Source organism: Doryrhamphus excisus, linkage group LG16 (genome assembly GCF_037039965.1).
Source record: "Doryrhamphus excisus strain RoL-2023G ecotype Guam linkage group LG16, RoL_Dexc_Guam_v1.1, whole genome shotgun sequence".
Classification (NCBI taxonomy): Eukaryota; Metazoa; Chordata; class Actinopteri; order Syngnathiformes; family Syngnathidae; genus Doryrhamphus; species Doryrhamphus excisus.
The window spans coordinates 7,524,665-7,541,816 of NC_136372.1; the positions used below are offsets into that span (position 1 = coordinate 7,524,665).

General features: G+C 43.6%; 1 protein-coding gene across 1 annotated transcript; it reads left to right on the forward strand.

Moving 5' to 3' along the window:
* Positions 1-1,485: 1,485 nt before the first annotated feature.
* On the forward strand, positions 1,486-17,152 carry srebf1 (sterol regulatory element binding transcription factor 1). Its single transcript, XM_058048994.2, has 19 exons — positions 1,486-1,822; positions 3,143-3,727; positions 4,272-4,447; positions 4,521-4,616; positions 4,692-4,910; positions 5,609-5,723; positions 5,917-6,074; positions 7,281-7,497; positions 7,719-7,903; positions 8,155-8,416; positions 8,532-8,698; positions 9,244-9,412; positions 9,503-9,611; positions 10,947-11,056; positions 13,318-13,450; positions 13,544-13,709; positions 15,052-15,270; positions 15,705-15,816; positions 15,961-17,152. Exons 1-19 carry the CDS (start codon positions 1,717-1,719, stop codon positions 16,179-16,181), a joined length of 3,525 nt encoding a protein of 1,174 aa, XP_057904977.2. The 5' UTR covers positions 1,486-1,716; the 3' UTR covers positions 16,182-17,152.

The window sequence follows — 17,152 nt, forward strand, 5'->3', positions numbered from 1 at the left end:
AAAACAGATCAGACGATAAAGAATGTCTTGGGTATTCTGAGGGTCCCGAAAATCAATCCTGTCTTATTACCAGCCCTTTTGACTCCTTCTGGTTTGGTCTTATTTTGCTCCGCACTTCAAATATAATTTTTGCAGCTTGAGACCAAAACGCGGAAAAATAATCTGCCTACCTAATCATATTTAACTGATGAATTTTCATTGAGCTTTTACTTTGTTTTGTACACGTTGAACTGGAGAAGAACTTTAATAATATTAACAAACATTGCTATACAGGCGAAACAAAAACCACACGGCACTTCATGTTGTCTTTATGTGTTTCTGGACCTTTTAACAGTTACGTGTTGATTGCAGCAGGAAAAAAAAAAAAAAAAAAACTCATCAGGTTCTGTCACTGAACATGTTTGACAACAGACAAAGCAGAACATAACAAACTGTCAATGTTGGTTTTACAGTTTGTGGACGTCCCATGTCTGTTTGCTGCCATTGCTGATTGTCAGGTCTCTGTGTGACTTTTTTGCGCGTACAATATGTAACTGCCCAAATAAAACACTAGCTATGTGAGACCTCTACCTCAAAAGGTTTTTTGTGCTTATTTTACAAACTATCCTATTATACAACAGCATACATTTTGCATAGTTTTTGTCTGTAGGTTATTTTTACCCCATAATTGATTTCTGGCATAGTTCCAAAAACCCCTGATGCTCATATTTCTTCATGACAATGGGAGATTTACTACAAGGCTTTGAAAACACTCGTTGGTGTTACTCTAGGTCAGTGACCTATTTCCCCATCATGCCTCAATAGAGCTGCGCTTTTGTATATATGCGCCACAATATAGGTTATATTTACTCAAAGGCCTTATCTTCTGTTGTTTACATTATCCAACCACTGTGATGCATCCGGAAAAACGCATCATATGGTTAATGTTACACTTAACAGTGGTATTTTTTTTAAATAAACGCAATTAAATTTGAATTCCACTTTCTTAATGTGTGACAATTTAGGGTATTTCATTGCAGAGAAATACACATGATGTAATCCCAGACTCACATTTGTGACGTTATATCACCCCACTCCGCTTTCTCGCTTCCTATTGGTCGGTTTTACTGGTTCTACAGGAGGAGCCGCCTCTGCGATTCGAACAAGCTTGACTTTATTTCCATTTCCCCACTCGCTTCCTATTGGCTCTTAGGGGACAAGCCCACGACATAACCGCGCGTCGCCCTGTAAACTGTAGTTTTAACAATTTGGCACGAAATTGTTCAGCCGAAACATTTGGGTTATCAATACAGATTATGTAACCCACATTTAAACTATTTGTGACACGATATCACATTCCTGTACAATATTAAAAGTAATATTCTCTCACGCGACAATCATAACAAGGCGAGAGTGGCTGAACGCAAAAGTCATTTCTTTGCGAGCTCTGTGATTGGCTGGGAGACCTGTCCGTCATTATCAAGCGGGCGGGTGCGCTTGGCAAGCATCGTAAGCATGTTAGTACTGAATGGGCTCTTCAGTGTTTAGCTTGACAAGTTTTCCTGAACAGTCATGGGGGTAGCAGACGGGAGTTAGCTGACAGATCGACACTAAAAGTTCTCAGAAGCCTGTTTTGGGAATGCTTTGTCAAATGTAGTCACCTGAGAATCTGAAGATTGGAAGATTTTTTAAAAAAATAGCTTTCTGCATAGGACAACCAGACACAACAGCTAAGCGATGAACAACCTGTCATTTGACGATTCTTCTTTGGATAATCTGGATCCAACGCTGTCGCTCAATGATCCTAATGATATTGACACGGCCCTTCTAAACGACATCGATGGTAAGAACATGTTTAACAAGCTAAATTTGGGCACGCTTACTAAGCATGCACACTGCTGTCATACTGGCGATCACTGCTAAATCAGTAAAATAGTTTTTTAAATGCATTTTGCATATCACAGAGTGAAATTGTAATCCTTTGGAACACACAGCGTTTACTTTGTCTTAATTTGTCACCGGTGCACCGTTGTCTCGTTTAGCTAGGTGCGTTGTTTTCCAATTACAAGTATAATTTTAAGGCCTTTTATAGTGCTTGTAATAGTTAAATGTGTACATGCTTACATGGAACGTGTAAATTGTACGATATAAGCAACCGGAGTGGATTTAAAGAACGGATAAACCATAATACTGTTCAACAAGCGAGGCTAACGTGATCGACCCGCCCACAGCTAGCGAGCTAGCCACCCCGACGGAGGTTACTGTCGTTCATTCCTCCTTTCTGGGTTCACGATGCCTCATTTAACCGGGAAAGCTTGAACTTCCAGTATATGCCCACAAAAGCTACTCATTTGTCATATGTCTAATGTTAATGTATAGCTAACAGCGTCAACATGTATGGATGTGTTGTTTTAAAAACGTTCGATTACCGCTATTTAAAAAATCGTGTACACCCTAAATTATTATTTAAACACTCAAAGTTTTTGTTATTGATCGATGCCTCTTGTTACGGTTGCATACAAGTTCAAAGTAATAAAAGTTGCAGTAGCTTGTAGACATGACTGGTGTTTTTGCTGGTCACACATTTGACCGAAAGTAACCCCTTCCGGTGAGGTTGCCCTCCCTTCCCAGTTTTCTGCCAGACGTGCTCTGATTGGTCAGGAGCGATCACCTCATCCAAAACATTGCTTTACAAACCGCAACGATGCACAATTATTCATACAAATAATAATATTAATATCTGTATTTGGAAAAAAAAATACATTTTGTTATAAAAATGTAAATACCGTTTTGTTTTGCTTTTCTTTTTACAAATTCTGGTAATGTCACGCTCTATTAATCACACACTTATTTACTTGAATTATCATTTTGTTATTAGTCATTATATTATTATCCGTTTTGTATATTATTATCCTATTATCTTAATCTTACTTTTTCATTCTTTATTTACTTCTTGTTTGTGTATATGTACAGTGAGAGCTAGTTTAACCAGTCAATTTCCTTGTTTGTGGGAGCATACTAGGCCAATAAAGCCAATTCTGATTTTAATTAGGGCTATTTTTAGCTGTTCCAAAATTAAATTTCAGTATGCAAATCTTGTTTTAGTCTTACTATCTTAATTGCTTCCATTAGGTAATTGGTTCCTCATTGGGGTTTTTTCCAGATATGCTCCAGCTTCTTAACAACCAGGAAGTGGAATTTGAACTCTTTGATAACCCTCCATACACCGCACCTGCCACCAGTCTGGACCTTTCCTCTATTCCACAGTCCGTCACGTCGTCCACCACCCTTCCCACCACAACCACACGTCCATCCTCTTCATCGTCGTCCATCTTAAGCAGCAGCCCCCATCTGGATGCACTCCTTGGTCCTCCTATCACCCGCAGCTCATCCTCCCCGGATAAAGCCTTCCAGCACATTACTTTTCAACAGTCCCCCCTGGCTCAGGTGTCCAGCTCCATCCCACGGCAGCAACAGCAGGTGGCATCCCCCCCGCAAGCTCAGAGTCTCAGACAGCCTAAAGTGGAACCGTCTCAACCCATTCTGGCTCAGTCTGCGGCTCTCCAAGGAGCTTCATGTCATGGAAAACCTCTACCAAACCCTGCGTTTAGCGCTACAAGCGCCAAACCTTTCACCTCCCCGGTACCTCAGCCGCAACCTCAGGCTCAGGCTCAGGCACAGGTTCCAAACCCACCACAGACGCAACTTCAGACCCAGACTCTGAACAGAGTCCACAACAACTACATTGGTATGTACTCTCATGTACTATGTGATTATTTTTTTAGTTTGAATCCAGTAACTGTACAGTTGTCATTTGCAGCCCATTCCTTTGTTGAATACTCGTGTGTAATAAAACTATAAAATACTTATACAGTACACATATTTAGTTTCCTTTTTTTCTTTGTACATTCCCCACAACATCAAATGGATTAAAAAACATTTTAAATGTAAATCAGGCATAAATTCATCAGACTTGGGTCAATTTCTCTTGCATGGAGATGCAACTGAATCTGTTCTGATAACAACTCGGGTGGACATTTTATTAAGGAGTTGTGCAATCAGGAAAAAGCCGAAAGAAACAAACAAAAAAAAGCACTGATTTCAACTGATGGACTGAAAAAAAAAAGTTGAAAGTACTGTCCTGACCTACTGTTGCCCTGCCCTAGTAACACTGATAAGGCAAAGGTGACTGAATTTGCTTCCTCATAATTAGATAGCGGTTCACCTTGTGGTCTACAAACCTTTAACCATTAACTTCTTAACGTCTGATACCTTCCTCACTTCCTCACCAGCGACCAGCCCGGGTAAAGTGAGCCAACCTGTTGCCGCCTTGTCCTCCTCACCTCCTCATGTTCAGCCGGTGGCCCTTCAGACTCAGCTGCAAGGGCTGACTGCCGCCTCTCCTTTGTTGGCAACGTCGGGAAGCCCACCGGCTCAGACCCTCACGCCTCATGTACAGCAAGTACCTGTAAGTGCATAAGAGGATGGAAATACACTTAAATAGATATATACCTGAGGAATAACATAGCAATTTTTCTCAGGTGTTACTGCAACCACAGTTTATCAAAGCTGAATCTCTGCTGTTGACCTCCACCTCCCTGGCCACTACTACGCCAGTTCAGAGCACATCACTGCAGGTAAAGCATCTCATGGTCGCGTTAATTAACCCTTTTATGCATCTTTGAACATCTTTTATATATATATTTTTTCAGGCTTTTGTCGGCGGGGGCACCTTTTTAACAACCGTGCCGGTCGTGGTGGATCCCGAGAAGCTGCCCATTAACCGCATCATCAACAACGGCAAGAACAACGTCCTCCCAGCGAAGGGAGAGAAGCGCACGGCTCACAATGCCATCGAGAAGCGCTACCGCTCGTCAATCAACGATAAAATCAATGAGCTCAAAGACTTGGTGGCGGGCACTGAGGCCAAGGTGGGTTATCTTGTAGCTTAACATATGTGGTAGGCAAAACATATATTTGACCCCTGGTGTGCATTTGGGTTTGTTATCATGTTGAAAAACTGCCATGTAGCCCAGTTTCCAAGTGATGAGATCATAATCTGCTTCAGAATTTTAAGCTTTCCTCAATGAACTGTACCTCACAATTGCCGGCAGCTCCCTGAATTGGTTCCAGACCTGACCACTAGAAGTGAATTTTTGCAAACTAGGGACACAAGAGACGGCTTCTGCTTTTAATTCAACTAGCTAGTCTCTAATTTATTTCTTCTAAACTTAAAGTGTTTCAAATGGAGTGGGAAAGAAGGACAAAATAAGAAGTAAAAAATGTACCACTTCCACACTGAATGGGAGGAGAAAAAATGCCGGACATGCCATAGCTGACTCCATAGGGTGTGAATGTAATGTCTCATCAATGTAACGTTGATCATAATTGGCCATAGTAAACCATAAAACAACGATCATTTACAAATTCATACATTTTTGAAAAACTACAGTATAGTGAGGAAAAATGTTCGAACCGCGATGTGGCATTGTAGCGTGTTTCGCAGTGCTCTATTCAGCGTTTAAACCTGACATCAGGCGCTGTCTTTCTATAGTATTATTCAACAATAATGCCTCTAAACAACCTAATACAGAAGATTAATGGTTGCTTTTTTCTTCTGTGCCCCCAGCTCAATAAGTCTGCAGTGCTGAGGAAAGCCATCGACTACATCCGTTACATGCAACAAACCAACCAGAAGCTCAAACGAGAGAACATGGCGCTTAAAATGGCTGTCCAGAACAACAGTATGTGCTCCTCCCCGCCCCTTTCCCTTTTCCTTCATTTTGAGCTTCACTGCAATTTACAGAAGATGACCTTTTCATGATGAGTGTCAAGTGAAAGCTCTTCTAATAACATCTCCATCAAGGGACCATTTGAGCATTTGATAATGTGCTGATTGACTCTTGAACTTTGCATTCTCCCTCATCTTTTCTGCAGAGTCTCTCAAGGACCTCGTCGCCATGGAGGTGGATGGACCAGCTGATGTGAAGGCGGAGCTGCCTACCCCACCGGCATCTGACGTGGGCTCCCCCACTTCCTTCTCACATTGTGGAAGTGACTCCGAACCCGACAGTCCAATGGGGGAAGATACTAAGGTAAGGGAGCTCACATTTCGGCATGTATTATTGTATTATTATTATTGTTATTGTTATTATATGATGATTATTATTATCATCCGACAGACACACAACTAAATATGTTGCAGTGTTTTCCACTACTATTTGTTTTTAACATGGAATTTTTTTTTTCGTTCTTAAAAAAACGCCCAACCCAAGATGATCACTATCTGCTTTTCTGTCTCACTCGAGGCATTTGCCTGAATTCAGAAACAGCCTAGGCAATAATGAAGGAGCAGCAGCCATGCACAGCAGAAAACCCACCGAAACGATAACAAATTTTGCCCTGCTCCAGTGTATGTCGTGTGCAAAAATATATACATGTCGTCTGCACACACTACTGTACGACTACTTTTTTGAACCCTGCACCTAATCTATTTCTAAACTCTAATCTTATGACATCTTCTTTACTTCAGAACTACTACAAATTGTTGAAATACTGTGCCCCTCACCAGTCTGTGAGGAAACGGTAGCTCTTTCTTTGGCAGGAGCCAATCACCATCAATCAGCTTGTCAACCCATTGGGAATTGCAGGAGGTCATTATATGTTGCAGTATCACAATATAACAGCGTCATCTTACAAAGAACACTAAACTCATCACACAGCGACTTAACATTCAAAGATATACCTGGAAAATATACAAACATGTGCAAGTACGAGTTTAGAATGGAGGGCGGGGGGATAACTTTTAAAGTTTTGCATAGCATCTGAGCAACGCATTCATTCATTGCAATGGTTTCAGATGCTGGGCTCCACTAGCTCCCTCTGGTGGACAGAGGCAGCATAGCTGTACCATTCATTCATTTTCTATGCCGCTTCCTGTTCAATTAAATATTTGCTCAGATGAAATGTGTAATGGAAAAATGTTAAAATGTTTTTGTTGGTACATGTTTGTGTATTTATTAGGTATAGCTTTTACTATTAAGTTCCTTTGTGATGCGTTTAGCTTTCTATATATAGCGTTATATATTATATACTCGTAGCTTTTATTATTTAAGAGCGTGTGCTAACCTGCGGTTCTTGTAATCTTGCACAAGTGCTTCTCTTATTATACAGAATTGAAGATTTTAATCTAAATCTCCCCCTCAGGATTTATTGATAAATCACACTGGCAGGGTATACACGAGAGTACTTTTACTGTGTAAAATTTTAATCACTTTCCACCTGACCTTGTCTTCCACCAGCCAAACTTGGGCACGTTGGACCAGTCGTCATCGTCAGGCAGCGGCGCCGGCGGCATGTTGGACCGCTCCCGCATGGCGCTGTGTGCCTTCACTTTCCTCTTCCTTTCCCTCAACCCCTTGGCTACCCTGCTCTGCTCGTCCGGCAGCAGTTCGGCTAGCAGTGCTGCTAGCGCACCCCACCATGCGGGCAGGAATGTCCTGGGCTTGGACGTAGCAGGTACAAATGTGCAGGAGAACTGCATCACATGTTTTGTTATGTCATGACCTGAGAGTAATAAACAGTGACACTGCATGGGAAAGATTATAGTACTATAGAGTAATATTATGCTGTTTTGTACTTGTCAATTACTGCAGAGGCCGCTATCTTAGAAAATACCATCCATGTCATACTGTTTCATCAAATATACCTTAGTTCACAAAAATGTTCTTTCTTTGTAGCTGACTCATGGGGCTGGATGGATTGGATGCTTCCGACGATACTGGTGTGGCTTCTGAATGGCATCTTGGTGTCGGGAGTTCTGATCCGACTCTTGGTGTACGGAGAGCCTGTAACCAGACCTCATTCTGGATCATCCGTCTTATTCTGGAGGCACCGCAAGCAGGCAGACCTGGACCTGGCAAGAGTATGTTACAAGATTTCACGTTCACGAAAAAAAAAAACTTGTGGGCTCTAGGCCCGGGATGATAATTAATAAATGAATCACACAATAATGAATGATAATTTTGCCGGCTTCAATACATGGCCGTGTGCATGCCTGTCTGTTTTCCTCATCTCTTGCCTCCAAGCAGGCAGGAAGAAGTTTCAGAAAAATCTCCCCTCCAGACATGCTCTTGGTGGCCTTTAATCTGTTTTTTTTTTTCATTTGCTTCACAGGGAGATTTTGCCCAGGCCAGTCAGAACCTCTGGACTTGCCTCAAAGCTCTGGGTCGTCCCTTACCAACCTCCCAAATGGATTTGGCCTGTGCCGTGCTGTGGTCCCTCCTCCGCTTCTGCCTCCAGCGCCTCTGGGTGGGCCGCTGGCTGGCAGCCAGGGCTGGAGGGCTGCGATCTGACCGCCCCCTGCAGGAGGATGCTTGTAAAAGCAGCCGGGACGCCGCTCTCGTTTACCACCGTCTGCACCAGCTACACATGACAGGTCTGTTTCACCATGCAGGGCGCTCTATTGATGTGACACCAGCTAAGTAGATTTAAGGGTGTATTTCTCTGTGTATTGCAATATTGATTCTCCTGTCTTATACCGTCACATGCAGGTAAGCTGAACGGTAGCCATCTGTCAGCCGTGCACATGGCTCTTAGCGCAGTGAACCTGGCAGAGTGCGCTGGATCCTGTCTGCCTGTCGCCTCGCTGGCTGAGGTCTACGTCTCCGCAGCGCTCAGAGTCAAAGCCAGCCTGCCAAGGATCCTACACTTCACCTCTGTACGTGCCCTTTCAGTCAGCATTCATTCGTTGATCTTATGCGAATGTCAGCAAGATTTTGCGTGGATGCTTGTCACATTTTGTGTAGCTGCAGTTTTTAAAGGCACGTCTGCACGAAAGCGGGTATTTTTTCTTTTAAAGGGCATATTTTTCTCTGCTAGTTTTGCCCTTTTGTCCACACGCGAATCGAACTGAAAACAAAAACTGGTTTTGATTTGAGAGTTTTTTTTTTGTCTCATCCCCATTAAATAACTGTGCTCATTTATAATTTAAACAAACAATATTTGTATATTTACACTCGCAGTACCAGTCAAAAGTGGTGAAAAAAAGGAAGTAATTGGACATTTCTTCAGTGACTACATGCCATAAGTGTTCCAATTAACGGCTCTGTTGTGCCTGGTCTACAAAGACAACCATCACAGTCTCTAATTAGCAGTGGGTCAAAAGCTGCTGCGGCTGTAGGAAACCTCCTTCTGTAGTTTTATTTTTAATGAGCTCCACAAGATGACATTTTTGGTGTTTTTTTTTTCTTTTGTTTTATATAGCGGGTTTTCCTGAGTAGTGCACGCCAGGAGTGCCTGTCAACCAGTGGCAGCGTACCGCCAGCTATGCAGTGGCTGTGTGACCCTCTCGGCCACCGCTTCTTTGTGGATGGAGATTGGGCCATTCGCAGCATCCCTAAAGAGAGCATCTACAGCCAGGCAGGCAATACAGGTGACAAGAGGATCCATGTAATGTGTGTGTGTGTGTGTGTGTTGATAAATGGACTCCTGTTGTTAATGGTTGTTTAATGTATCTCTACAGTGGACCCTCTGGCTCAGGTGACGCAAGCATTCAGAGAACACCTGCTGGAGAAGGCTCTTTATTGTGTGGCCCAGCCCAAAGGGGAGAAAAGCCCAAGCCATGGCGAGGGGTGAATAAAACATTCACACACATCTCTTTTTGTTAGCCATTATCACTATAAATGTGTCCATTCGCGAAATGGACTATATGGACTGTTGCACAGAGGGCTGCATACTGAAAAAACAAAGAATTCAGGGGGTCACTGTGATATATTTATATTTTATTTAGTAAGAAGGCTGAAAGATATAGTATATATATATTTATATATTGAGAGAGTGTGTATATATAAATATGCTGCTAATCCTCACTAGGGTTGCGTATAGGCTGGAGCCTATCACAGCTGACTTTGGCTGAGTGGCGGGGTACACCATGGAAAAATCACATATAAGGTCACATATAGACAACCATTCACACTCACATTCACACCTATGGACAATTTGGAGTCACCAGGCCCCCTGGCCGTACTTTGGACACCCCTAGCCTAGATGCTACCAGAGATACGTATATCATCTTAATCCACCTGTCACTGTTTTTCCAAATGGGCCCAATCATTCATTCATTTTCTACCGCTTATCCTCACGAGGGTTCCGGGGGTGCTGGAGCCTATCCCAGCTGTCCTCAGGCAAGAGGCGGGGTACACCCTGTGCTGGTCGCCAGCCAATCACATGGCACATATAGACAAACAACCATTCACACTCTCATTCATACCTATGGACAATTTGGAGTCACCAATTAACCTAGCATGTTTTTGGAATGTGGGAGGAAACCGGAGTACCCGGAGAAAACCCACGCATGCACGAAGATCTTATATAACATTACCCTAATATTGTATGAAGTCAGCCATGGCATGGTCTGACATGATAGAGTGGGACAAAAGGTCTCCTCCCATTCTGTGTGGAAGTGGTAAGTTGTGGGCTTTTTAATTTTAGAAGAAATATGAGACCAACTGGTCTTGAGTCCCTGCAACATAATAGTTGTGCAATGTGTTGTCTACACGGCCATATTAATGTTAAAAACGTATTTAGAATGTCGTTTACTATGCTCTTTAGTACAAAAATATTCAATTTATTAACATCGAATCCTGTATTGCAGCCGAGTTAGAAACCATTAATTTGTTCATTTTCTACTGCTTATCTTCATGGAAACTGGGCATCCACACAGAGATGGCCGAGGGTGGAATTGAACTCGGGGGGGGGGAGGGGGTCTCCAAAGCTGTGAGGCCTGCGCGCTAACCATGTGCAGCCTTAATGGATAAGCGGCATAGAAAATGGATGGATGGTTGGGTGGATGTATATTAGATCCTATCTGTTTGCCAGCAAGCCTTCAAAAATGATCGAACAACACCTTCAAATTCAATAAGCTGCGTCTACATATTTGAAAAATGAAATATGTATTTTGCCCTCAGGGAGTATGCTGATGCCCTGGAGTATCTGCAGCTGCTGATTAGGGCATCTGATGCAGCTGGTGCCACATCCCAATCCTTTGCTATTGGCTCCAACATGGCGACTGTGACGGGTATGTATCTGATGCACCTACATGTGTAGTCTACGTAATAATGATACATTTATTTAATGCTTTTGTTATCATTATAAGTCGCTTTTATTCCATCATTGCTGAAAACATTGTTGTGGCTTTTCCAGCTCTCAATCTTCACTCCAACTCTTCCGGTTTCCTTCATATTCCTAATAGAAGCAGCAAGCTAAAGTTGATTTTCACATTACGGAGATTGAGTGGCCCGATTTTCTTTGGGCTGACTTCCACCCTCCCACCGATTCGCTTTGTACTTACTGATCGCTCATCTGAGCAAAAAAAAAGGCGGGGGCTCGCCAAACGGGGAGGCATCCACTGGATTGCTTCATCTATCTTCAGTGCTGTCAAATCAGTGATCACCTTGAGAGAGGAGGGAGGGTGGGATGGCGAAGGCATGGCTGGGATTTTTAATGGCGGGCTTTTCTTGGCACCGGGTCAGTGTTAGAATTCTGTGTGTGTTAGCACTGTGTAAATTAGAAAGGAAGTACCTTTCTCTCATAACATACTCGTCAAAATGGTATCTGTCCTCATCATGTTGTAAGTTTACCACAGGGCTCTGACAGATTGATTCCGAGGTCAAACACAGATGGCGCAAGGTGGTAGTATTAATAAATAACCGGTGGGAGGAATCATGGCGTTAATTAGCACATATGTATCTTTTGCACGTACACCTTCCTATACACAAGAAAGCACACAGAAGGCTTTGACTGTGTGGATTATTTGGCGTTTTTATATTTATTTCTGCTGCACGGCGGATGAGTGGTTGGCATGCAGGCCTCACAGCTAGGAGTTCGATTCCACCCTCGGCCATCTCTGTGTGGAGTTTGTAAGTTCTCCCCGTGCATGCGTGGGTTTTCTCCGGGTACTCCGGTTTCCTCCCACATTCCAAAAACATGCTAGGCTAATTAGCGACTCCAAATTGTCCATAGGTATGAATGTGAGTGTGAATGGTTGTTTGTCTATATGTGCCCTGTGATTGGCTGGCGACCAGTCCAGGGTGTACCCCGCCTCTCGTCTGAAGACAGCTGGGATAGGCTCCAGCACCCCCCACGACCCTCGTGACGATAAGCGGTAGAAAATGAATGAATATTTATTTCTGCTGCACGGCGGACGAGTGGTTAGCATGCAGGCTTTTCAGGTAGGAGACCAGAGTTCGATTCCACCCTCGGCCATCTCTGTGTGGAGTTTGCGTGTTCTCCCCTTGCATGCATGGGTTTTCTCGGCATACTCTGGTTTCCTCCCACATTGCAAAAACATGCTAGGTTAATTAGCGACTCCAAATTGTCCATAGGTATGAATGTGAGTGTGAATGGTTGTTTGTCTATATGTGCCCTGTGATTGGCTGACCCCCAGTCCAGGGTGTATCTTGCCTCTCGACAGCTGGGATAGGCTCCAGCGACCCTCGTGAGGATAAGCGGGAGAAAATGAACGAATTAATGGTTCCAGACTCTGCTGCAATACAGGATTCGATGTTAATAAATTGAATATTTTTGTACTAAAGAGCATAGAAAACGACATTCTAATGGCTATAACATTATTATGGCTGTGTAGACAACACATTGCACAACTATTATGCTGCAGGGACTAACTAAGACAGCTGCTAACTAGCAAGCTAACCAGTTGCTGTCATATTTCTTCTAAACTTAAGAAGCCCACAACTTACCACTTCCACACAGAATGGGACCTTTTTTCCACTCTATCATGTCAGACCATGCCATGGCTGACTTCATCCAATATTAGGGTAATGTTATGTAAGATCCCCATGCATGCGTGGATTTTCTCGGCATACTCCGGTTTCCTCCCACATTCCAAAAACATGCTAGGCTAATTAGCGACTCCAAATTGTCCATATGTATGAATGTGAGTGTGAATGGTTGTTTGGCTATATGTGCCCTGTGATTGGCTGGCGACCAGTCCAGGGTGTACCCCGCCTCTTGCCTGAGAACAGCTGGGATAGGCTCCAGCACCCCCGCAACCCTCGTGAGGGTAAGCGGTATAAAATGAATGAATTAATGAATGAATATTTATTTCTATTAAGCACGGTTGGGTGGTTATCATTAATAACAGGCAGAAGGAACAATCACATGAGTCATTTGTTGCACTGGCATTTGACTCTGTGGATTAATTCTAGTCTCTTTTTTTTATTGTGTAAACTCGCTGTTATCATTAATAACTAGCAAGAATTTTGACGGAGTGTATTTACTTTCGATATCCAAGTATCTTTATCCTGGACCTTTATCTTCTAGGCTGTGACCCCCACTCCAAGTGGTGGTCTTCTGTCACCGTGGTGATCATCAACTGGCTCCAAGGCGACGACATGGCTGCGGAGAGGCTGTACCCAACAGTGGAGCACCTGCCGCGCACGCTGCAGAACGTGGAGTGAGTCTTAAGCTTGGCGTCTCCCTCGGCATGATGACGTACTGCACGTACACATACGTACATACGCTGACCTGCATCCTCTACCTCTGTCAGGAGCCTCCTGCCTAAGGCTTGTCTCAACACGTTCCGAGCCGTGCGGGCTCTGCTGTCCAAGCCGGAGAACTGCCAGCTAAGTCTGAGCCACAGCGACAGGGCCAGTGCCCTCCTTCGAGATAGCCTCAATCTGGGCCCGCACTCCCACAGCTCCAGTTTAGACAAGGTACACACACAAGCGTGCACATTTGTTTCCCATAAACGCCGTTGCTGCTTATCACCCCTTTGTGGGCACTCTGGCCTTAAATAAAATAGATAAAACATGCTCAAGCATGCATGCAAAATACACAGTGACAGATGTGCGTACATGAGGTGGTAAACACAGGAAATTGCCTGCACAAATGCAGCATCACTCACACTAATGCACACGCTCTTTAATACAAAGTCACACAGGCCAGTCTTGTGTGTGTTTTCACGGCCTGAGCTGTGGTGCATTGTAGTTGCATTGCATGTGTGTCAGGCGAGTGCAATGTTCCCGCAGTGCAACACAGAGCTGAGCCTCCAACAGCCACACACTTTTAAGTTATGCTTGGAACCACATCAGGGCTCTACATTAAAAACCAAAATGACTTGCCCATGGGGAATCCTTAAGGTGAGAATTACTTGCCCCATGTAAAATGAAAAGACTGCCATAATGATATCATATATCAATATATTCTGTTAAATCATCAGATAATAGTACTGACGCATTGTATTTGGAGGAATGTCTGAAAAATTGCGGAGATGTATGTTAACATGGCATGCCATACCTTACACATCGTAGTCGTAGTAAGCAGTGATATTTATAAGTTGTGCACCACAATGAAACATTTGACACATTTGTGTACTAGTAAAGTGTTTTTAATCCAGAAAAAAATGCTAATTTGTGAAGCAAAGGTGAGAAAAATACAGAGAAATAGAACCGCTAGATTTTGTAGCTTGTGCAAAATCAGCACTTGGTATTGGATCTAATCGGTGGTGTTTCATTGTGACCACTTCAAATTGTCACAGCAATGTGATCCACTCACCTGTGCCATCATTTGATTGGCTGCCGCTGATAAAATATTTCTTTAGGAGGCACTGGTTCATCACTTTTTGCTGTTTTCCTTCACAAGTTGTTGAAGAATTAGACGATGTTGGCAGGGACGCCATGATAGATGTTTTCGTAGTAAACGATAGCTGATTGGTTGATCGCGAACAAGAACAGGTGTGGGTAAAACGCGGACAATGGACCGCGGTCTAAATAAACGATTCTGATTGGTCCATTTCAAGATTTGCAAGGATTGGTTTGCAAATTACCACCGGAATTACGCAGTCCGTGTTTTACCAACACCCAACAAGAACCGCTTTAAAAAAGTCTTCGCAGTACGGAATGCCAAAGTGCACTTGCCCGACGGGAATATCACCGATTGGTTTTACTTTCCCCGGGCCATCGGTACATCGTTATTGTCGAGCCCTGCACATCTATACGTTTTGTTTTTTAAAATTTTTTTTGTTTCAATGTTTAACCACTACACATTTATCTCCAGGTTGTCCAATTGCTGCTGTGTGACCTGCTGTTGGTGATGAGGACCAACGTGTGGCGTCTTCAGCAGCAGGGGCTCAATGCCGCTGGATTTGGATCAGCGGGCCCTGGCACAGGTCCCGTGGGAGTCCAACAGGCCTCGGCGCCGGAGCTTCAGGGCTTTCAGCAAGATCTCAGCTCACTACGCAAGCTGGCTCAGAGCTTTAGGCCGGCCATGCGAAGAGTATGTAGAAGCTCTTTATTCTTTTTGCATTTTTTGTTTTGTTAGTGAGCTAAATTAAGGAAACACTACTTCATGAAGAAGGAAGGAACATGCATGATTCCATATTTTCACTGCATGTGGAGGAGGTGGGTATCAGAAGCTGTGAATGCTGCGCTATTTATAGTAGCGTTTTTCTGCTTCTCAAATCAAAAGTAGCAGTTTGGGGCAATGGCTGACATGTTAACCTTCATGGTGTGTCGACTTTGTCCTCCGTAGCCTCAAGTTTTTCTTTGTAAGTTTACCAGCCAGGTTACACACCCACACACACACACACACACACACATACACACACATACACGCAGCTTAGCAGAGTGTTTAGCCCTGCTGCTCGGCTGCAAAGCTCATATGAGTCATCACTTTCATCCCTCCTCCTTTCTCATCCCTCGCTCTTGCAGTTGTTCCTCCACGAAGCCACAGCCAGGCTGATGGCGGGGGCCAGTCCCACGCGCACACATCAGCTCCTGGACCGCTCGTTGCGACGCAGGGCGACACCCGGAGCAAAGACAGGTGTGTGGTGTTGAGTTATTGCTTATTTCGCAATACTTTGTTAGCTCTGCAGCTAATTTTTTCAGTCAATTTTTCGATATTGTTGATGAATATTATTAGCCAAATTGTAAAATCTTTACAAATGATGTTCTTCTCTGACCGCAGAGGAAAGCGAGATGCGCCCGGGCCAGCGTGAGCAGGCGGAGGCGGTGATGCTGGCGTGCCGCTACCTTCCCCCGTCTTTCCTCTCGGCCCCCGGCCAGCGGGTGGGCATGCTGGCCGATGCCGCCCGCACTCTGGAGAAACTTGGAGACAAGAGGACCCTCCACGACTGCCAGCAAATGATCATCAAGCTCGGCAGCGGGACCACCGTCACCAACAGCTAAGAGACCGAGGGACAAGTACACTCGGATGGCAGGTTCTCATATCAAACTGACCACACTGACTTGTATTTCTCTCTTGGCAACAGCCCCCCCCCCCACACACACACAGAAGGCACTTGTTCAGGTCGTACCATCTAGGAAGTAGTTTTCTCTTTTTAGTATGAATCTATTGCAGTGCTGCAGTTGACCACAGAGAGGCGCCATTACATACCCTCTTGGATGTACAGCTGAATGACAGAGTATGTGAGAGAGTGTTCTGATTTTTTTATTTTTTGAGGGGGAGGGGGCGGGGGGGTGACCGCATTTGGTCAATCTGCACTAGGCCGATGAGGCTAATTTCAATGAGATATATATATATATATATAATACAGCTTTATGAGGTTACTTTCATAGTTTTACTGATCTGTACATATTATTATGTATTTATAATCTGTATGAATTTTGATTCAGCAGTATTTTTACATACGTGGGAAGGACAAATGTTTTTTTTTTCTGTTATTCAAACGGCTTCCGTCAAAGTCGTCAAGGTGACATTTCGCTGACCTTTTGCAAATGTTGCAATTATCAGCTGTCAGCTGTGTCAGTCGTAGCAACTCTGCAGGCTAACATGTCAAATCTTACACAACACAACGCTCAGCTTCTCTTGGTCGTGGCTGTTTGGTGTCTTCACCACCATTTGTCTTAGAAGTGTGTAAAATGTGTGTAAAATATTATTTAGGCATTTTCAGTGTTTTTGTTGCAGGAGCTATTATATTAGTATGTTTGAAACCGTTGTGTGTGGGTCCTAACATACTTTCATCTACATGTTCCTCCATGTAAATATTAAAAACACTTTTTAAAGAAGATTTTGGGGTTTCATGATTGTGTACAAGGAGAAAATTACTGTTGATTAATTTAATAGAATAAATTGTTCCTTTCAAAATATAGTTTTTATGCCAAAATTAAATATATTTATTGTTTTAATGTGGTGGTTA